Consider the following 23,293-nt stretch of genomic DNA (forward strand, 5'->3'; position numbering starts at 1 on the left):
TATTCAAAATTTTTTATTTCAAATATTATAGTGAAGAATGACTTTAAGAGGCTCCCAATCAGGTACCCCCTCATAAAGATTCAAAGGTCTAGAGACAGACTAAAAATGCCTAAGAAGATATTATACAACTACTAGGGAGAGAACATATGTCAATGAAGAATATGCTAATTTCTCTAGTAAAGTTGGATAATTTGTTGATTATGATTCTTTACATGATTATTGTCATATTGTCACGGACTTAGCTGGTTTTGCCTAAGTCGTGCGGTACCTATGCGTGTTCGTCCGCAAAGGTCAGCCTCCCCAAAACCTCCCATGGTCCCTTAGGATCTACAAAAGAGAAAACGGGTTAGAGAAAGCGCCTCACTCGGGATCCACAAGCAAACCTTTCAGGAAACGTTTTATAGACAATGCAAATTACAAACAGACTTTACAAGCTCTGAACGATTGCACAACAAAGGGTCAAAATGATCCACTTCAGATCGAATATCTCTTACAAGTGTCCACATAACACAACATTTATTTACAAGACTAAGAAGGCCACCAACCCAACTAAAATGGGGTTGTTAAGTCTTCGACCGTTCCTCTACATGTTGTGCAAAGCATGAACAAAAAGAAAGACACGGACATACATAAGTATTACATCAAACATCCTGTTTAGAACTTTGTACGTGACATTCTCCCTCACTTATTCCTTCGACGTCCTCGTCGAAGCCTTTGCCAACACTGCAACTCCTCGCCTTTGCTGAGTCATCAATCTTCTACTCCAACTGCAATGTGCCTCTTGGCTCCCAACTGCTCTCCGCTGCTGTTTTTGAGTATTCGAACCTTTGATCCACCATGCTGCTTCAACTCGCCAATGACTCTAACTGTAATGTGGCGTTGGCTGAGTTGTGTTGATCCCTGTTGGTTCCTGCGGATGCTCCAGATGAAAGAAAAGACCATCCTTACTATGCGCTAGTCTTCTCCATCAACCCGGCCGCCTACTCCCTATTTGGTCGCCTCTGGGATTGTACCGTCTTCTCCATTAACCCAGCCGCCTACTCCACTGAGTAGCAAAGGTATAGCACCGCGTACTGCCTACTTCGTTCCTTGGTCGTGCACTCTTGCATGACCCGAAGTCCTTCACTTTCGGCTATCTTGATGAGAAACTCGTTGACACCGGTCTTACGAAGTTCCTTGGCCTCTGCCCTTCAGCCTTGTCTCGGTACTTGGAGTTTGCCTCTGTATGCTCCACCTCCTCGGCCCCTTTCACGACCAAGCGCTCTCCCTCCATGAGAGCAAGGGATCAATGACTTTCACGGAAGTCCCGCCTCTGCGGTACCATGGCGCTGTCATGCCCATGGCCCTATTATCCGTCGCCTTGCATCTGCATCCCTTTTCTTCACGATCAGTAGATATATCTCTGTGGCACTCCTTCGAGTCCACCTCCATTCTAACTAATGCTTAATTTTGGGTAGCTAAGTCCCTCTGGACTCGTCGTCGCTTCCTCGCCCCTTTCGACCCCCTGCTTCAACACCTCTGTGTTCTCCAAGTAGCTCCCTTTGGTCGATGGAAAGACAGATTGCAACTCCCATGCATGGCCTCTGCCTTCACGTTGTTGGGTTTGCACTGATTCTGTTCTCCTTAGTTTCCTTGGTAGCAACGTTCGCTTACTCGACCTTGTCCTCTGACTTGTTGGGCTCCCTTAAGCGAATATAGGCTCTTGAGCAGTCCAACTCTCCAGCTGCTTCGATCATACCTCTGCATGATCAAGTCTCTCCCATGGGACTCACTGGTACTTACATTCGAACTTTTCCCTCGATGGTACACAGCCCCCATATGCTAATGACCAAAGCTTTTATCCGATGCAAAATTCGATGCACGCACGGAAGACCCACCTCCGCGGTACCATGGCCTTCACTCCTTGAATCCATAGCCCTTCTTGTCGTCGTGTTATTCACCGAAGTGGAGCTCCTAGTAGCTCCCGATCATACCTCCGTATGATATAATCCCTCACAGGGCAATGTCGCGTGTATCGTATTGCCACGAACTGTTCCACTACGATCCGCTACACCATGTCGCCTCCTGGTGACATCTCCATTGCATTCTGATCCTTGTGGGATGAACTCGGTTTGTGATCCCTTCATGTGTGGCCTTTGCCAACACATCACAGGGCTTTTTTCACCTTCAATTGTATTCGCTCCTTTGGCAATCAACCTTCGTCCCCTCGCTCTCGGGACACACTTGGACAAAGCACCGCTCTAGGACAGCCCGTCGCCTAGTAGCTCTCGAAGTCCACCGACTTCGTTGAAATTAATGCACCATTGTCTGAATCCTGTGCCTCTACCCTACCAGCACAATCTCCGTTGCGCACCGCTTCATTCATGGCAACTTGAATGGCAACACTGTGGCATATTCTTCAAGAGTACCCGCCTCCGAGTCCTCTTGCCCCGTGCCAAGGCCTTCTGAACCCAACTTAGCCTCCGCAAGTTGAGTCTCCTTGGTTCTTCCATTAAATGCTTCTCCAAGATAAGGTGCATATGCCCAGAAGCTCCCTTCGTCTTTGGCATCATGCAAGATGAGTTCACTCCATTAGAATGAAGGATCCATGGAACGACATAATCCCGCTCTTGCCTCTGCAAGAGTTCATGCCCTTGACCTCTGTCCAAGGAAAGCTCTATGCCTCTGCTCCATGTTCCATCTTCTATGCTGGCTCCCTTCATACGGCTTGGGTACTTCGCCAAGTTATACCAAAGTTACTCCGCTCCTCGTTTTGCATTGAGTTGATGGTGGCCTTCGCGCCCACCATTCCACGGGTCAACCCTCCATTGAGTCCGATCTCTATATCGATTCCAAGTGTGCATTCATTTGTGTTGCTTTCGGTCGCTCCCCCACTTGATCTCGTAATGCATCCACCAATGCATTCTCTCAAGCGAGATCATGCGACGACTCCTCGCCGCTCACTCAGTCCATTGAGCTTCGTGGAGTTGTTGTTTTTGAGGTACTCCTCAACATGTACGATCTGTTACACATGATTCTCCCTCTACAGAGCCGGGACTTATCCCTTCTGGATATCTATCCCGTTAGAGCAACATCTCTCTTCGTTTTCTTCTCTCTGAAAGTTTCGGAGACCACCATCCACTTGGACTACTCTGATTTGTTGAACAAACTATGCATTGTTCTATCTCCTACAAACGGACTTGCTAGATTGCGACTCCACGTCAATACAGTCCCCGTTGTACCACTCAAGGCCTAGTAACATGCTAAACTCCCTGCACACTTCAGCCTCCTACGGACGAATCTTTCTCATATCGAAGAGAAACTTTCAATGCTCCATGGCACCGAATTTTGGTCGCCTTGGGATGGCCATGAACATTCCATCATCCGCATACAAACCCTTGCATGAGTACCGAATTCTTCAAGTTAGCAATTCCCCTCACCTCTGTGAGCTTCGCACAACTCTTTCGATCGTTGAGCAACTCATTCTACCTTGCATAGTCATATCCTTTACCAAGCGCCTCGCTTGCCTTGAGCACCATCAAGTATAGTTATCAACATCGAGTCGTAGCTCAAACTCAGGCATCCCAACCTTTGTGCGCTACACATTCTTTCAAGCTTGCTTGTTCTCGTGGTGCCTCTTGCGCGAAAGGTTGGCCATCCCTCTAAATGTCAATCTCAGATGCCCGCTCCTCCGAGCGACTCCTTTTCCCTACATCTCTATGCTCGTTTTCCTCTAAACGGTCGCACGTGTGCTGACTGGCCTCAACGCAGCACCACTAGGTCCCCCACATTTGCATGCCAAGTGTTTCTATGAGTGCTTGTCCCGCTCTGATATCATCCGTCACGAACTTAGCTGGTTTTGCCTAAGTCGTGCGGTACCTATGCGTGTTCGTCCGCAAATATCAACCTCCCCGAAACCTCCCATGGTCCCTTAGGACCTATAAAAGAGAAAACGTCTCACTCGGGATCCACAAGCAAACCTTTCAGGAAACGCTTCATAGACAATGCAAATTACCAACAGACTTTACAAGCTCTGAACGATTGCACAACAAAAGGTCAAAATGGTCCACTACAGACCGAATATCTCTCACAAGTGTTCACATGACACAACATTTATTTACAAGCATAAAAAAGCCACCAAACCCAACTAAAATGGGGCTGTTAAGCCTTCGACCGTTCCTCTACATGCTGTGCAAAGCATGAACAAACAGAAAAACACGGACATACATAAATATTACAACAAACATCCTGTTTAGAACTTTGTCCGTGACAATATGGATCCTAAAAGTTATAGGTCGCATACTGTTCATCTGCTCTTATGCTTCAAGCATTAGCTTTGAAGTGACTTATGTAGTCTTCCACTACATCACATTACGAAAAACACTTGAGTACATATTCTTTCATGCACTCTCTTAAAAGGAACAAAATGACTCCTCAACATGCAAAAGTTTTGGTATTCATTCATCGTAATCTCTATCTTCTCTTCTCTCCAAGAGAACTCCAAAATAGTAAGGAGAGACTAAGATGTAGGATATTATTAGAGACATTTGATTCATTTGAAGACGTTGGAGACCTTGAAATTACAAATTTATCTTTAGATGAACCAAGTTGGAAAAATCATTTTTACTGATGATATCAATGAATCACTGGATCAAGGTGATAATGATGATGAGAATAAGCCTAGTGGTTATTAAATATTATTTAATATGCTGAAACATTAGTTTGAATACTAACATTTAGATAATTTTAATTATTTAGACTTATATGACGATATTTATTTGTCCATATTGTTGAGTCCATAAAATTTACGTATAAATACTATAAAACTCATGTTAATTGAATTTTACATATATTAAAAAATACATGTGTCCACGTTATGTCTGTGTCCTAATTTTTTTTAAAATGGCATGTTGTCGCATCGTATCTGTGACCTATTTCTATGCTTCTTAGGTAGGAATAAGAGCACTATATAACACATTGGCATGGGCAAGTATTAATAAATTCCAAGATTCATGAAATTATGATGGTCAACATGAGATAGAAATTGGCAACCATATAGTGACAACCTTGGCGCTGGTCATATGTACTAGTGCATTTCTAGCATGATATACATCAACATGTGTTATCAGCACATGTTGGTGTAGATTAAAACCATAAATGCTAAAGAGGTAACCATAATGCCTTCTAAATCCATGCCAAAAACATTATATGGCTGTCAACTTTCGACATGTTATAGAGATTCTGATATATAACTATAAAGAGCAATGGTATCTACGTTATCAAGAAAAAAAAAGACTAGTAAAATAAAATCAAGAAATGAAAATACCTCTATATAGAGGGCTAAGTGTTAGGATCAAGAGCACTAAGAGGGGAGGGGTGAATTAGTGCAGTGGAAAACTTTCAACGATTAAAACTGCATCGTACGTTGAAATCCGATTCCGACGTAAAAGTCGTTTCGTGCAGATAATTACTTTGAAAGCTTACGGAAACGTATTTGAAGTAAAGTAAGGAAGGCAGTTTGCAATTAAGATAGAAATTAGAATATAAGCGGAAACTGAAATATGATGTTCGTACAATAAAACCGATTTTCGTCTTAACACCGATTCGGAAAATACTTAACTATGAAACACGTTCGTAAATGAACAGAAGGCAGTAAGCTATTGAGGAGGTTTGCAGTAAAGATAAGATGCTCAAAGTATATGCAAACCGAGATTTAGAGTGGTTCGATCAATCTTGACCTACATCCACTTTTGGCTTCCTCCACCAACGATGTCACCGACGTCCACTAGAAGCCTTCCTTCAATAGGCGAAGGCCAACCACCCTTTTACAGTTTCACTCCTTTTGACGGGCTTAGGAGACAACCCTTACAAACTTTTCTCTCCTCTCTTGAAAGATCAAAACTTGGAAAAAGAGGGAGGAGATCTTCTAGCCTTTACAACACTTTTGAGCTCTAAAAATCACAGAGTAAGATTGGATTTTCGATGCTCTTTCATGCAGGAAAGGGTGGGGTATATATAGGCCCCAAACTAGTTTGAATTTGGAGTTCAAAAATGTCTTTTCCCGGATTTCCGGGGTCCTAGCGGTACCACCTCCTGACTGGGGCGGTACAACCGCTTGGCAGCACGGAGACTGAGCTTCTGGGCGGTGCCACCGCTTGACAAGGGCGGTTGCACCGCCCAGTCTTGCTCGGAGACTGAGCCCTGGCGGTGCCACCGCCTGACTGGGGCGGTTGCACCGCCCAGCTTTCCTGGGAGACCCTCTCCTGGGCGGTGCCACCGCCTAACAGGAATTCTAGTCCGAATGGGTTGATCCATTCGACCCAATTTGGGTATGTCAAGGGCCCAATTGTCCCAAGATTAAGTTAATGGGATCACCTCCCATTTCTAACTTAATAATCGTGCTAACTACGATTTTTCTTAAGACATTTACTACAACTTGCTCCGATGCGTCAATCGCTTCTTCCGGCGAGCTTCCGACAAGCTTCCGTCGATCATCAGATGAACCCTCGATAATGCTCCTGCGGACTTCCGGCAAACTCCTGGACTTGCGACGATCCACTTGGCGAGTTCCGACGAGCTTCTTTTGGCAAGCTACTGGACTTCTCGGATTTGTTCCCGCAGAACCTCCGACGACCGTCCGGACTTCCGTCGAACTCTCGAACTCCCAACATGATCATAGTCTTGACTCCGATGCAACTCCTGTTGCATGTCTTACTTCCATCGTAGTTAATCCTGCACATGTAAAACAAAACTTCGATCGAGACAATTAATCCTAAGCAATTAACAAAGTTGTCCGGCATGTCATTGGTCCCTCGACGCTTCGTCCGATTCTTCGGCGCATCGTCCTCTCCTGCGGCCTATTGCCTAATCGGCCAGTTGACTCCGCAACTCCGATATCCTTGGCACAATACCCGCTCTTCTTGGCCCGATGCCCGAGTCCACGACCCGAAGCCTTCTTTCGATACGTCGACCGATCCACCAGCCTGACGTCCAATCTTCTGACATATTCCTCCGGCACAACATGATTTTTCCTGCTTTTAATTGTCTCATCCTGATCGAAGCATCCTGCGTCACTCAAAACGCAGATTAAATCATATACATATATCAAGTGGTTTCATCATCGAAATATGAGATTCAACACTAAGATGTACCAAAAGCAAAGGTCTTGAAAGGAACATAAAAACAAACATGGGATGCGACCAACACAACTAAAACTGAAGGATACTATTTGAAAGGATTGTCATTTGTAAAATAATAAGAGAGATGCTTCCTTGCTACAATAACGAAATATTGAGTTGCAATGTGATGACATGCACTTGCGTTGACCAATATGAGCCAAAACTTAGTCAAGCTGACACATACATCATAGCCTAGCATAGTGCATGCTCATACCCGTTCGGCATAACACATTTGGAAAGTGCCAACACATGTCAATTAACACAACTGCATTAGTTGTGTTTTTCAATAGCAAAATTGTTTGGCAATAAAAACTACCCATGTTTCACATACAAGTGTTAACCATTAGAAACATGTAGAAAGTATAGATTTTACTTGATGAAATATGAGAGGAAGTTGTGGTGTGACCAAAAATAATTAGGAATAGTTTGTTTCATAATTAGAGGTACAATGGAAGCCAAGCATTGGTATAATGTGAAGGTTGATCCATTGTGAACTGAGTATCCATAATAAGTCATAGAAACCTATTCTCAACCTGCAGGAAAATGGCTGTGCACATTAGCCATCCCAAGACTCATTTTGACGGGGAGACTTGTTCGCTAAGCCACCCATTTTTAAGGTTCAAGCTGAGTACACTAAAGATTGCTCCTAATGATTCACAAATCATAAATAAGACGTCAAGTGTAGTGTCGAAAGATGAACCAATTCAATGTAATAAAAAATATAGGAGTAAAATCAAGTAATTAAAGTTCGCTCGATTAGGTTTATACCAACTGAAAAATTAGGATGGGTGAGCCAATTCAATGTAATGAAAAGGCTAAAATAAAATCAAGAAATTTAATTTTGCGCTCAGTTCGTGTTGATCGGTATCTACCAATCCCCAAACTGAGATGTGGTCTGCCCCCATTCCAAGATATTCGGTCCCTTTCATTTTTAATGTGAGGTCTTGGGTTTCTTTCTTTTAAAAGAACTGAACCAAACTAGAAAAGGACCCGACGAGGCCCTTTTAGGGCTCTCAAGGAGTTGCAAGCCCTAAACATCGAGTTCTCACTGTCCCTCTCCATGCTATCGTGTGGTCATCACCCACTACCCGCCACCTGCAACCCACCTCCTACAGCTCGCCTCCTACCATCCACCGCTGCCTCATCTACGATATTTTGTTTCTCCTTTTCTTCTTCTTTCGTCTCCCTTCTTCCTTCCTCCTCCCTTCTTCCCCTTCCTACTTCCTCCTCCCGACCCCAGCAAAACAGTACCTTAATACTTGTCCAACCATTGACTAGTAAGGGAACCAATATGAAATTGCAAACCTTGAGAAAAATATTGACTTGGACAGATGCAAGCACCAGTGATTACAATAGGCGTAAGGGCGCTCACCTAACCCGAGCGCCTCGCTTCATTTCCAAGCGGCACGCTTCAAAGAGGCACCGCCTGAGTGCTCGCTCGAGCCCAAGCGCTGGGCGCTTCAGGCGAGCGCCTAGGTTAAACCAGGCGACCGAACCAGATTTTTAGGTCTGGTTGGTCTCCGGTGCTTTAATTGGTTCAATCGAACCAACTAAATCACCGATATCAGGCTTCCTCTCGCGATTTCCCCGACTTCCCCAACCCTAACACTCACAATTTTGCCACCGAGATTTCTTCTCCATTGTCGCTGCTTGCCGCTACTGTCGCTACTCGCCGCTGCCACAATCGTTGCTCGCCGCTGTTGTCGTCACTCGCCGCTACTGTCGCCGCTCGCAACTCCCCCTCCCACTCCCGCTGTCGATCGCCGCTCCAACTATCGCTGTCGCCTGCTACCGCTGTCGTTGCCTCAACAGCCTCGGTCTTCTCACACTCTTCTCACTATACTATTAACAGTATACTGCTAATTGTACACTAATAATAGTAATTTTATTTATTAGATTAATAATATATTATTTTGATTTTAATATTATTAATTTTTATTTATTTAAAATTATTGTTAGGTTTCAGAATAAATAGCAAGTATACAGAGCAACTCAATAAATTTGAAATAAAATTTTATTGTTTTGATTTTTGAGACTTTTTATTAATGTGACATTGTGATTTTGTACCCGATTTTCTTAATCTAATAACCTATTTTTTATTTAAATAATTATATTTATTAATTATATTATATATTTTTATATTTTAGCGCCTCGCTTCACTCGGGCGAGTGTTTGGGCGAGCGCCTAGCGCTTTTTAAATCACTAGCAAACACATGATGTCCTTAAAGCTCTATGATTCATTAGTCAAAGCAATCAGTTCTACGGCATTACCAACTTTCATCAGCTAAAAAAACAACATGCTCACCATCAATAGGTTTTGTGAAATTACCAAATTTTAATAAGCTAAATATGCAACATGCTTACCATCAATAGGTTTCTCAACAAAAGGCTTCCAAAAGCGCTTCCCATGAACCTCGACAAAATCTTCTTGCTCGACGAAATAATCTAGCTCTTGATATGGATATTCTCTATTCACCAGAGCATAACTTGGAATTGGGACTCCAAACATTTCAAGACGCTTGAACAATAAATTATGTATAAGAAAAGGCTTCAGGATTATGAAAAACAACTAATCTTCTTAATAATGAAGTTTAACTATTGATATCCTAAAGCATCCATATGAATAAACACTAAAAAATATAACCACTAACTTATGGAACCATTAAATCGCATCGATCCAAAAATAGCAATGTTTTCATGACCAGCAACACCAAGAATAGATCAAAGTATATTATAGTTAAACCATATTCAGAACTAAAGAATTTTGTAGAGTAATCACACCATCCAATAATTTTATGCATATGACAGATAATAATGGATAAACAAAACTTAATAAAGATATCATGTGGATGTATAAGGGAATACGAAAAACAATATCAGATATATAATGTAGAATAATACAACAAAAATACTCCCAAAAAAAATATTAATTCAAAGAAATTCAAGAAATAAATTTATATATATAACATTTTATAAAGCACATCTAATCATATCATCAAAATATCAATTACATAATACAAATTATTAGTTTAAATATTACAAGTCAAAAGTTACATTAGTTATACACTTAAAAGTGAAAATACATAAATCTTAAATCTTAAAATAAATATATTGGAGTCAAAAAAAGTTTAAGATACGTATGCCTAACATCGTAAACCATTGTTTCAAATCATAAGTATTATATATTGAAATTAACAAGAAAAATAGATAATTGACAAAATCTTTTAAAAAATTATAATAGGTTTAGCGAAAAAATTAGTAACACGGTCCTAATTAAAATGGTGAACGAACATATATTTTCTAAAACTCATTCTTCTTGGAAATGGATCCTCATGAATTTGCACAAAAAAATAATTGGTAATACAAAAGTCAACAATGACAAATAATAACAACCATACATAATTTAATAGAAATAAATAAATAGTAGTATAATGTAAAATCAAGAATATAAGGTCAAAATCTTGTGCAGCAATAACAAAAAGAAAATAATGATGAAGTAAACAAATATAAAAATCAAAAAATTCATATATGCGATATATAATAATGAAAAATCAAAACCTAATAATAAAGATATTATGTATATATTAAAATAATAAAATATGTAAAATAATATAGCAAACATAACAATAACAAGTGTTGTAAAAAATCACAATAAACAATAACAACAAAGAAACATAACAAACATAAAAAATGAATATATAATAGCATAATGTAAAATCATGAATATGAGATCAAGTTTTTTGTCCGGTAATTATAATAAAAGAAAACAGTAACCAAGGAGAAGTAAAAAAATAGAAAATCAAAATATTAATAAATGACATAAATAATAATGTGCGAGTATAACTTAATAAAAATCTCAATGGAAAATAAATAACATAAAAATAAATAAATAAATAGCATAATGTACAACCCTGAATATAAGGTCATTTTTTAACAATAATTATAAGAGAACAATAGTAATGAAGAAGTAAAAACGATTAGAAAATTAAAAAAATCCATATATGTGATAAATAATAATGTACAAATAAAACTTATTAATGATATAAATATATAGATAATAAAATATCTAAAAGAATATAGCATATATAAAGGATAAAGATACAAGAAGACAATCAAAGAAATATTATTTTAATAAAATAAAAAAAAATACTGGTCTAATCATATCAGCAAAATATTGAGTACAACAAAAAATTAATAATAACTAATAACAACAGCGAAATGAATTTATTAGAATAATATGACAAAATAATCCAAAATCTTATAATTCTAATAAAATCAAGAAATAACATTTTATAAAGCACATCTAAGCATATCATCAAAATCAGAACTAAAAAATACAAATGGTTACCTTCAAATATTACAAGTCAAAAGTTAAAAATACTAGTTATATATTTCATATAAAAAACAAATTATAAATTTCAAAACAAGCATCTTTTGACTAGAAAAGAGAAAATTATTATTCTAATAAAAGCAAGAAATAGCTTTATAAATATATATACATATATATATGATATTATATAAAGCACATCTAATCATATCATCATAACAGCAATTAGTTAGCTTTAATATCACAAGTCAAAAGTTAAAAATATTATTTATACATTTAAAAGTGAAATATTATATTTTAAAACTTAAAACAGACATTTTTTAGTTTGAAGAGATAAAATTCAAGTAAAGTGTGTCTATCATCCTAAACCATTATTTCAAATCATTAATCTTATATATTAAAATTTGGAGATAAATCAGATAAACCATAAGTCTTTAAAATTATAATATAACCAATGTTAAAATTAGAAACATACGATCTTAATTAATATGGTGAGGGAACCTAGATTTTCTAAAACTCATCTTTTTTTTTAATTGGATCCTACCGTGCACATAGAACAAAATAATGAGTATCACGAAAAAAATGACAATAATCAATACAATAAAAAAATTTACATAAAAAATAAAAATAACAATATATCATGAAAGTGAGGTCAAAAATCATGTACAGCAATCACACCGTCAAGGAAAAAAAAATAGTAATGAAGGATAAGTAAAAAAAGAAAATAGAAAATCAAAAGGTTCATATATGTAATAGATAATAATTTGTAAACAGAACTTAATAAAGATATCATGTGAGCAATATAATAAAATGTGCAAAATAATACAGTAGATATAGAGAAGAATAATTCATCAAAAAATAATCCAAAAAAAGCTAATTCTAATGAAATTAAAAAATAAAATACCAATATACATAAAAAACACAGTTTATAAATTATAACTAGCATCATTAAAATAGCAATTGAAAAATATAAACAGATAGTTTCAAATAATACAAGTCAAACATTAAAATATAAGGTATACATTTAAAAGTGAAAAATTACTTTAAATTCTTAAAAAAATATCTTTTGAATCTCAAGAGCTAGAGGTCAATAAAAGTATGTCCAGCATCCCAAACAATTATTTCAATCATAAATCTTTTGTATTGAAATGAAGAAGAAAAATTAGATAATTGGTAAATTTTTTATGACAGATCCAATGGAAAAATTAGTAACATGATACCTTGATTAGTATGGTAAGGGACCCTGTTTTTCTAAAAGTCTTGTCTGTTATTTGTTTCCCTTTCTTAACTTTTCTTTCCATAATGGTTTCTTAAAGTATGATCTGGTCCTATTTTTTCCACATGATTAATCCTTATCAAATCATAATGTTTTGGACCTTGATTAAACGAGAAGAGGAAAGGTAGAAGACATGGCTAAAAGCAGGAACTCCTTATGCCTCCATTTCTCACCCCTACAGTTTCTACTTCCTTTTTCACTATTTTTTCTACTTTGTTTTGTGCTAGAAAAAAATATAAAACCAAATAGTACATGGCAACTACCAATATGCGTTACAATCAGCATATTGACAAGTCCAACACAAATAATGCATTATTAAGAAATTATATCCCCAATATATCCTTACATATTTTAATTTCAAGCTGAAAAAAAAAAAAACTCTACCTTTTTCTACCATAACAGCATAACCAACCAACTTATCTCATAAAGATTTAACCTACTGAACCAATACACTACCGGTATACCAACCTACAACACCCACTATCATTAAATAAAATAATAAAAAATAAAAATAAACAATATTGACCAACATACATCAAACCATGCATCAAACCTCCCCAAACATTTCTTCCATTTCATCAAGTTCAACAACATACTTGAGTAGTTTTCTCTTCACAAATAATGACCAACAATGATTAGTTCCAAAATTAAGCAACACCAACAAGAAGGATAGGTCACCAAAACCATAAAAAGAATAGGAAAAAATCAATGACAACAATGTCCAAGATCCAAATTTTAATAGTTTTTCCCATTCAAATAATACCACTATACCAACTCTAGATAACAATTAAAATGACTTCTAATCTGGTATAGTTAATTATAAACAACCAACAATATGTCAAATCAATTCATGTTCTCATATTATGAGTCATAAAATACATTCCATTAACTGTTCGAAATTTGATTCACTATAACATTTGAAAACTTCCATTGAAAATTCCAGAAAAAGATAGTAAAATCACCAGAAAATGAGAATGCAATAACTAATAAGGAAACTGTTTCTGAGAATGCACCACAATCATTCTAAAGCAAACAGCAGTTAACTATTTACTTAGTCTAATTGATAATTAGCACAAATATGAAGCGGTTGTCACACAGAGCACATATAGCAAATCAGCACTATCTACTTAGTCTGATTGATATAGCATCAAATTAGAGAGTTTTGCAAAAGCAAATTTGAAACAGGAACCAGTTTGAACGTCCAACCTCATAAACCTTCCTCCTGTCATGAAGAAGATGCTGCGGCTCCAACTCATTGACTAAAAATGGCCTAAAAACAACAAAGATTACTATGAGTCAGGATCTTGAACATCTACTTAGGTCGATATCTAATGAGAGAAAACAATACTTAAAAAAGAAACTTCTTGAATAAATATTGACTATCTTTACTGATCACTTTTAGAGAGAAGTGACATTTAACAATCACGATACAAACTTGCTATGCATCCCCTACTCACCACACCCACTCTTTTGTTTAGAGTGAGAATGGACACCCCCATCAAACATTTATGTATCTGTTTCCTCTACTAGTGAAACTTCAACTAGCAGTAGGATTTTTCTCTTCCCAATATGTTGAATTTAATGAGTCCTATAGGCTGGAAATTTCCTTTGCTTTTTTTCCTCACAATGTATCAAGAGATGTCAAACATTAAGCAACAGCATACACTTTTTTCTCTTCCCAATATGTTGGATTTAATCAGCCAAGACATGCCTTAAATCAAAAATAAGTCCTATGGGCTGGAAATTTTTTTTGTTTTTTCTTCGCAATGTATCAACAGATGGCATACATTAGAAAAAAGATAAAAAGTGATGTGATAATTCTATTACTACCTAATGAAAGAGGCCTAAACATGCCTTAAATAAAAAATAAGTCCTATGAGCTGGAAATTTCTTTTATTTTTTCTTCGCAATGTATCAACAGATGTCCAGCATTAAGCAACAGCATACAATAACATAAAGATAAAAAGTGATGTGATAATTCTATTACTACCGAATGAAAGAGGCCTAAGTAGATAATAATACCCATATAGATTAGACAAAGACTCAGATCGCATAGGCAAACTTGTAGAATTGCATGAGATGGTCGATGGTCCCAGTGGTAGTCAAATAAAATATGCAGTAAGTGGTTAGAGACAACTGGTCACATAATATACTCTCTAATTCTAGTACTTCAAAAAGAAAACCTCTCAAATTTTACTTGATCATAACTTGGTATTTAGCAAAATATGGGTTGCATATAACGATCATTTAAGTTTCACATACTAAAAGAATCAGCTGTTACCTGTGGACAAACATCAAAAGAAATTACAAAAATAAAGATGAAATTCAATGAACACGTTGCACATATCATCGGCTTAGATGCTAAAATTTGACAATCATCTTACTTCTGGTCCTTGAATATCCACGTTTTTCCTCTTATGTAACAAAGTTTATATCTGGTTTAATTTCCCCACCACAGTTTAATTCATTTAAGCAAGAAATATAGATTTTTCTGGTCATCATGTTTAACTCCAAATATTTCCTGAAGTATACCTATATACAATAATATGTTATTGGACCAATCTTTTCACCTGCAACATCCAAGATTGTGTACGAATCCTCATCCATTTACCATTACAATCAAATGTGATTCGATGGATTGCTTCAAGACAATATAATATCCCAAGCTAATATTCTTTTTTAGGCTTCAAGGTGATGTAGATGCAGTGCAACGGTGAAACCAGACGTGACATGTAAGATTGTCCATCCATGAAGTCTTCTAAAGCGAAGGATTCCGATATTTTATGGATAGATTACTAAGGTAATCCATTAAGCATGCATCTTCCATGTGCCACCAATCATAGCCACTCTGGAATGATTCAAATCACTGCCAGAAATGCCACTTTTTTTAACTGCCAATCTTCTTTTAAACTAATAATATAACGATGTACATCGCCACATTTTAAGTTCTAGTAAAATTCCATACCATGCCTCAACACAAGTTAGGATTCACATTTTGCTTTCTTCCAAACAAATATAGATTTTAGACTTCATACTCTTAGGAAGAACAAAATAAGAATCCACTATTGAAGAAGGAGGTATTTTGTTTGATTTATCTTTGGAATTAATTTTAATATTTTAGATTCTTTGTAAATTTAATAAGTTGCCACATGATAGCCTTATGAACTCTATTCCACCTACCAAGACCATCTAAGAAAATGAGAAAGAAGCTAAGCTAATGCAGAAGATAATTAAAAATATGTTTGAATGAAGATATTGTCAAGAAAAGAAACTAATTCAAATAAGGGTTTCTAATCTCGCCTGGGTCAGCATGCTTCGGATGGTATTTATCAATCAGTCACCGAGATGCAGATCACTTAAATTCGAGCAGTCCGGTCTGGTTTATTAACTTAGGTTTTCTTTCTTGTTCTTTTTAAATGTTGCAACACTAGGGCTCATGAGTTACAACCCATCACAATTGTCTCCTCTCCACTGCCCACATATCAACCGGTTGCCGCCCTCATCTTCAATACACAACTTTCTCTCCCTCTGCTTCCTCTTTCCTCCCCCCTCTTCTTCCTCCCACCTCTCCCTCCCTCCACAAATTAGTATGTCATATGTACGAAAGTATTGTATGCAAGGTATACAGTTTTGACTGATACCACCCGGTACGGGCGGTACATACCAGTCCGACAGCGTACGCGGACCGCCCACTACAGGGCAGAACGCTTAAAAGCACCCTGTATCGGACGATACGGGGTTATATCGGGTGGTAACGATCGAAATTTCGACCGTTACCGCCCGACACATCTCGATAACGCTCAAAATCGACTATTACTGCTCGGTAATAGTGATCCAACGGTCAAATTGACTATTGGAGCCCTTTCCCATAGGTTTTTAAACTCTTCTTTTCCCCTATTTCACTCCATTTCATTCTCATACTCTCTTAAACTATCTCAAACTCTTTTTTTCTCACATTTGTGCTCTCTTAAACTCTACAAAACAACGATTTATGTATTGAATTAAGGCTAATTTGGGAAGGCAATGGATGAATTTGAGCATATGCAATATAGCCAACATGATGTAGACACAGAAAGAAGCTCATCGAATTCACAGTCGTCGTATTATGGAGAATCATACGGGCAACAACAGTACGGTGATAGTTGGTCATCCTTCTCTGAGCAACAGTATGATACAGAGCAGCCGATCAGTAATGAAAGTAGAAGCTCTGACATTCACTAATACATGTCTCAAGAGCTGCCTCGGACAAATGTGATTTATGATGAATGGCATACGATGTATCAATACACTATGTCGTAGGATCAATTTCATGATTTGGTCCACAAACATATCATATTGATATGCAGATGTATAGGATCAAGGATCCTGATCCACCACCAGTGAAGGCCGATGGTTCGTTTTGGTGGTAGAATCAACAATAAGATATATCTATATATGTGATTATTTAATTCATTTGAATTTTAGAGTTTACAAGGTAATAAAATAGTCTAACAATTCAAATGATTTTTCTATAAATATTTTAATATTTACAGAAGGACAATCCATAACGGTCTGAAATACGAACCTTGCACAAGACTATTCCTCAAAGCCCGAAAAAGATATGTGATACTATTTCTACCTAATTTACATTGATTTTGCCAAACTTATACAATTACTATATTTATTTCTAACTTAAAAACCCTACCCTAACCTTTTTATTTTTAGGTATTTTCGAAGGATTTTACACCTAAATTAGGTGTACAGCTCGATACGCCCTGACGTGTCGCTCGATACACGATACCGTACCATACCGAGCCAAGCTCGAAATATCGATACGGTACGGTATTTCAATCCTTGATTGTATGCTAATATATGTCGAATCAAACCAGACACTCGTCCAACCATGGAATGGCATGGGTTAGGCTCCCAAAATTGAATTCCTTGATCGAAACCAATTATCATTGCCAGACCGGTAATACCGATCTGGTGCCCAAAATTGGTTCCTTGACCCAAATCATTTATCTTATCAATAGCAAAATGCTCTAAATTACATAAAGTAATCTCAATAATGAGAAAAATCATCTCCACCTAGATGTAAAGATTATCCAAAATTGATGGATGATGAATCCTAAATAAGCATCTACAACATAAAATCATAATTATCTATGATAAAAAAAACCCTAATTATGTAGTAAAGCAAGAAGGAAGACAGCACTAAAAAACCAGCAAAGATCAATACAAGTATATATGACTGCTAAGATGAATCATTAGTTTAGGTTGTTGTATATATGGTATGATAAATTAGATATCCTGTGACAGTTAGCAGCTTAGTTGTTTAAAATTCCATCGTCTTATGTTCTCAAGCTTTAGTGATTCTTATTAGATCCTATTCCAAATACATTGTTAAATTCTAGATTTTGACAAACAACAAACTAACAAGATTCTTTTACTTCAACAAAATCTGTAGAAAATACAGTTTATGAACAAGAACTATTGTCAGAAAATGATGATGTTCAATAATAGCAGGTAAAATAGAAAATGATTACAGAAAAGATGAGCACATATTAAAGTCGCACCAACAGGATTCTGATGCATTGGAAGATCATACACGTTAGCTTTTCTGCTTTACATCAGCTAAATAGCATCCATGAATACAAAAGAGAAAGAATCTCACTTCCGCAAAACCGCATACATCTCAGCTTTTTGAAGTGGATAACCAGATGAATAAAATGCAATCAAGCAATCACAAATTGGCCAGCTGAAATGTTAACAAATGTGATAACTCATGGTTAGTCAAGAAAGATATGTTTAAGGGCAACAAAAAAGAAAGTATCAGTAAAAAATAACTAGAGACCAGTGCATTCAAAAGGCTGGCACAAAATAGGCATCATCATAGGAGTAATTTGACATTAGGAAAATACATATAAGCTTTAGAAAAACAAAATGTGCAAAACATCCTAAAACAGATCTATCTATTATGGCTTGAAAATAAAACCAAATAAGGGAACTTCCCAAAGAAGAAGTTCTAACCATTTCTAAAAGTGTCTGCACAAAGAATGCCAGTCCTTGCTGCACTGGAATAAGAACTGATTTGCAACCTACTTAGTTCACCTGACAGCCCTTAACGCATGAATGGCACATGACAGCACAAGGCACCTCTATACCAGCCAGTGACCAGCACCGCCTACGGGAGACTAAGGGAACTTTAACCCATGGCTACACAAAATGTGCAACAGATAACATTGTTTTCTTTTTTGGTTCCCTTGGCATTGTTAAACAGGATTCTAATACAACTATGATCTGTCATTTTTACACTTTGTTCCTGTTCCAACCAACAAACACATGTAGACAAGTTTGACAATGTCAAATATATGCAACAAGATGAATAGATCTAGGTAGTAGTTAGTACAAATTTCTCAGCATATTAAGTAACCAATTAAATTCCTTGTAACAAGTCAATAAATATAAAAGACCCCAAATAACAGCATTAACAATTCAATATTCCGAAAACCGTGACATGCCTCTCTACCGGATCTTCAAGAATAACCTTGTCCCCAAAGATTATAATCTGCATCCAAAGCAAAAGGAACTCATTATATATAATACTAAGAATACTAAAACATTAGGTTTTTTTACGTAGATAATTTTTTTTTGCTGGTTGGAACAGGAACAAAGAAAATGAACTAAGGAGGATTTCATAAATATGCAGAACCAGAAAATTTGTGAATATTACTGAAGTTTGTGAAGAAAATGAAAACATATTACCAGTTGCTGATGCAGATTATGACAATTGAAAGAAATTACCTGTTGGTAAGGGCTAACATAGGAATCAAGCGGTCAGGAAAATGTAATTTAGGCCTCACACAAGTTGGATTGTTAAGCAATATAGTTGTTAATGTGTTAACTTATGATTATTAACATTTTACTACAGCATAGGATGAGGAAAAGGTTAAATCGTCCTACAAAGTTAGGGTCAGATTGAGTCAAGGTTGTTCTGAAAAAAAAATAAATGATAATATGAGAGATGGGAATTGATAATTCAGCATTCAGAATTCACATTCTCAACGTAAATGTGCATAGTAGGTCGCAAGCATTTATGTGGTAAAACAATAGGGTAGGTTGACTGAGAAGCATGTGAGAAGAAACACAAGGGTATAACTAGTGGAGGAAACAGAAGAATATTGGTTGATATAATTGAAGTTTGCTCAAGAATCATATGAGGAGACCACAAGAAACAAAATGCAAAAAATATGTAAGAGACAAAAGAAGTAATGCACATAGTTCATATAATATGCTTGGGATATGAGAATGAATTAAACTATTAAATCAGTTGCAAAGTTTAAGGCCTCTAAAGGAATAAAAGTATAAAAAAACCAGTTTATGCAAAAGATGAGCAAGCTGTGAAAGAAATGATACAAGGAAACAACAATATCACCAAAATGATTGTTGTTGCAACACATCAAATTTGATTCATGCTTTAGTTAGTCCTAGAAAAGTTGTGATCCAAAACAACTTTAGGTTTTATTGAAAATATAAAATATAAACAAGCATATACTAGATTGAGAGCTCCCATGCGCATGAATTTGGCATGGCCATAATGGACTGCAACATATGGGAGGGAATATCAATATCACATCCCTCTCCACATATTATGAACATTACCCAAAAAAGCTACTTATACTACCAAATCAGTTTCAATAAATGAAATGAAAAGGAAAGATAATGTACTACTGCAAAACCCAAACTCACCAATCAGAACTTTGTGAACATTAGAATTGGTATGCTTCTTCAAATATTCAACATCAAGTTACAATCAATAGTTTCCACAGCATACTAGTTCTTTACATCAATATAACTAATAATCATGTCATCTTTACCAATTATTCCAATATGCTACTGAAAAATAATGACTATTTGGTAAGAATTTAGAGCATATACAATGTTTAGTCCAATGTGCCAACCAACAAATTACCAATGTGGATGGATGCACAAATTTAAAATGCAGGGAACCTTTTAAAGGAAAAGAACTCGGTAAAAGCAACATGCATCATCCTCTAATCTGTTATTAATCAATCATCCTGCATGTTACATACAAGCTTGCAGATAATGAAACAACATTTTCAGCACATTAATCATAGATAATGTAACTCCAATATTCCAGCCAACAAATAACTAACATCAGTGGATGCACCAATTTTAAAAGTAAAGAACCTTTTAAAGTAGAAGTGATGTGTAAAGCCCATATGCAACATTCTCTAATCTAGAAATGAGCATTCATCCTGGAGATGACACACAAGCAAGCAGATGAACTGACATCTCTTAGCACATGGCAGCCCCTTACATGAACATAGAAATGTTATCTTGCAAGGCAGCTCAAAAGCAGTTGATCACAACGAACTTAATACAGATGGAAACAGAGCATGGAGGATGAAATTTAAATTTGCTAACATCTTTAATCAACAACCTCTGCTTGTTTTAACGAGGACACATTAGCCTAGTATAACTGTACCAAACTGCAAATCAAGAACTAAAAACCACACCTCAAATTCTCCAAATGCCTGCAGCCTCTCCAGGATTTGGCCCATAGGAGCAGAGGACACCTATGAACCAGCAACCAACATATTGAGAACTACAACCAAGATTTTCATTTTAAAAAAAGGACCTCAATCATAATCGCCTCAAGAACAAGATAGCACCAAACAGCAATGATGTATCAGATGGTTTTTTTGTCAAAATTTCAAGCAAGTAAAGAACCACAAAAGATGTCACTTCAAAAAAACCAAGTAGAAAGAAAAAGAAGCAGTATGTCATCGCACATCATTGAAAGAAGCCAAGCTACAAGGAAATATTAGATAACAAGGCCACATGAATAAAAAGATCGAAATAGAGAGAATTCTTAACCAAGAAAACACGAAAAGCAAACGTGTGTTGTATCACCATCTCGTCAAAAGAAGCCACGGCAAAAACGATAGGATAAAAAGGCGAGACGAACAAAAAAAGAGAGGAATTCACTTTCTTTTCCCTAGCGCAGACGCCAATCTTGATCTTGTCCGCCATCATCACTCTTGCTCCTGTTGGCTCTTCGCGGTTCTTGTTCACTGCCTTGCAACCTTCTCCTTCTTGGACGTTATATCTTGTACAATATCCCAAGGAATGACCTGCTACCCCTTTGTTTCCCCCAAAAATAATCGAGACCAATGCTTTAACTCCGTGACCTGCTCTTTGCTTGGATTTGAATCCGAGGGCTGACTATTCCCCCACAGTCGCCATCCCCGCCATCAAACAAACACGGAACGGACAAGCCAAAAGATAAAAAGAGATAACCGAGCGGAATAAAAGAAAAGATCACTTCGAAAGAATCACAACTAAACAGTACCTTTCGAGCAGAATAAAAGAACACACAAAAAAAGCTCGGCTAGCAACATCACGTTCTCTACGGAAGAGAATACCACAATGATTGGATAAAATACGCGAAAATAACAAAAACGAGGGAGAAAAGAAATCTTGGCGGCATTTCACCTTCTTTTCCATGACGCAGACGCCAATCTTGATCTTGCCCGCCATCATGTTCGCTCTCCCGGTTCTTGTTCGCTATCTTTCGATTTCTTCTTCTTGGACGTGATATCTCGTATGTATCTCAAAGAACGAACGATTTTTACCGCTTTATTTCCCACAAATGAATCAGACGTTCACTGCAATTTGCATTAGAGTCGCCATCAACCCCATAAACGATCACAAGATCAGCGCACAAAAGTATTACTTTAAGAAAACACCACTAAACCTCCTCATCGAAAGAAAGCATGACACTAAAGATAGGATAAAAAGGCGAAATAAACAAGACGCAGGAAACAAATCTTGATGGCATTGGACCTTGACGCGGACGCCAATCTTGATCTTGCCCACCACCTCTCACTTTCCTCCTCTTCGAACGTGATATCCCGCACCGGTGGTCCAACTTGGAACTCCGGGTTCGCTCACGGCGATTCGCCTCCGAGAGGAGACGGCTCGGAAATAGTCGCCCTTACTATCATGAAACCGAAGAGGGCAGCAACAGAAAGCGATTGGTGTGAATCGAGGTGAATAAAAGGAAAACAACGCATAAAGAATTAGACATAATAAGCACACCGAGGGGTCCTCTTTTAAAGAAGGAAGGAGGCAGCGGTAACCAATTTTGACCGGAAATTATAGTTTATTTTTTCCGGGGTTTGTTTTAATTTCTTCTGGCGACTCGTCGAAGACGCGTAGCAGACCGATGGAGAGACGATTTGACATCGACCGCGCAGTATTCTTTGCGCCCGTCTTTTTCACCTTGGTTATGATTGGTCAAATCGTGCGGGCCCAACAGGCTTCTTGAGAGAGATGGGAAGTGCCAGAAGTCGGTTCCTTGGGACATACGGATAAGGAGGAAGTGTGAATCGTGGAACGGGAGGCGTTGAGCGGCCAGTAGGATTCACAAGGATTCTTTAGAAGATGGTGGATTCCCTGCAACCTCAAGCGCAGGGTACACGATACGCCCTCACCCCAAACACAAGTCCCGTGGGTCCCACTAGCGAT

General features: G+C 37.3%; 1 protein-coding gene across 5 annotated transcripts in view; it reads right to left on the reverse strand.

The window, feature by feature from the left end:
* LOC135584213 (inositol hexakisphosphate and diphosphoinositol-pentakisphosphate kinase VIP2-like) overlaps window positions 1-22,806 on the reverse strand; it is a 94,753-nt gene extending 71,947 nt beyond the window's left edge. The window contains exons 1-7 of one of the 5 annotated variants that reach the window (XM_065171481.1): window positions 22,610-22,806; window positions 22,259-22,431; window positions 21,280-21,339; window positions 19,261-19,307; window positions 18,414-18,497; window positions 13,967-14,030; window positions 9,522-9,675 (exon numbers count right to left, since the gene is read on the reverse strand). In XM_065171481.1, the coding sequence (XP_065027553.1) occupies window positions 9,522-9,675; window positions 13,967-14,030; window positions 18,414-18,497; window positions 19,261-19,307; window positions 21,280-21,339; window positions 22,259-22,306 (457 nt within the window). In that variant the 5' untranslated portion in view covers window positions 22,307-22,431; window positions 22,610-22,806. Of the gene's footprint in view, window positions 1-9,521; window positions 9,676-13,966; window positions 14,031-18,315; window positions 18,377-18,413; window positions 18,498-19,260; window positions 19,308-21,279; window positions 21,340-21,751; window positions 22,010-22,258; window positions 22,432-22,609 lie in introns of those variants that run through there. The other 4 variants (XM_065171487.1, XM_065171494.1, XM_065171503.1 and 1 more) reach the window with 4 other exon arrangements.
* Window positions 22,807-23,293: the final 487 nt, after the last annotated feature.

This window comes from Musa acuminata, chromosome BXJ1-4, assembly GCF_036884655.1.
Source record: "Musa acuminata AAA Group cultivar baxijiao chromosome BXJ1-4, Cavendish_Baxijiao_AAA, whole genome shotgun sequence".
NCBI lineage: Eukaryota > Viridiplantae > Streptophyta > Magnoliopsida > Zingiberales > Musaceae > Musa > Musa acuminata.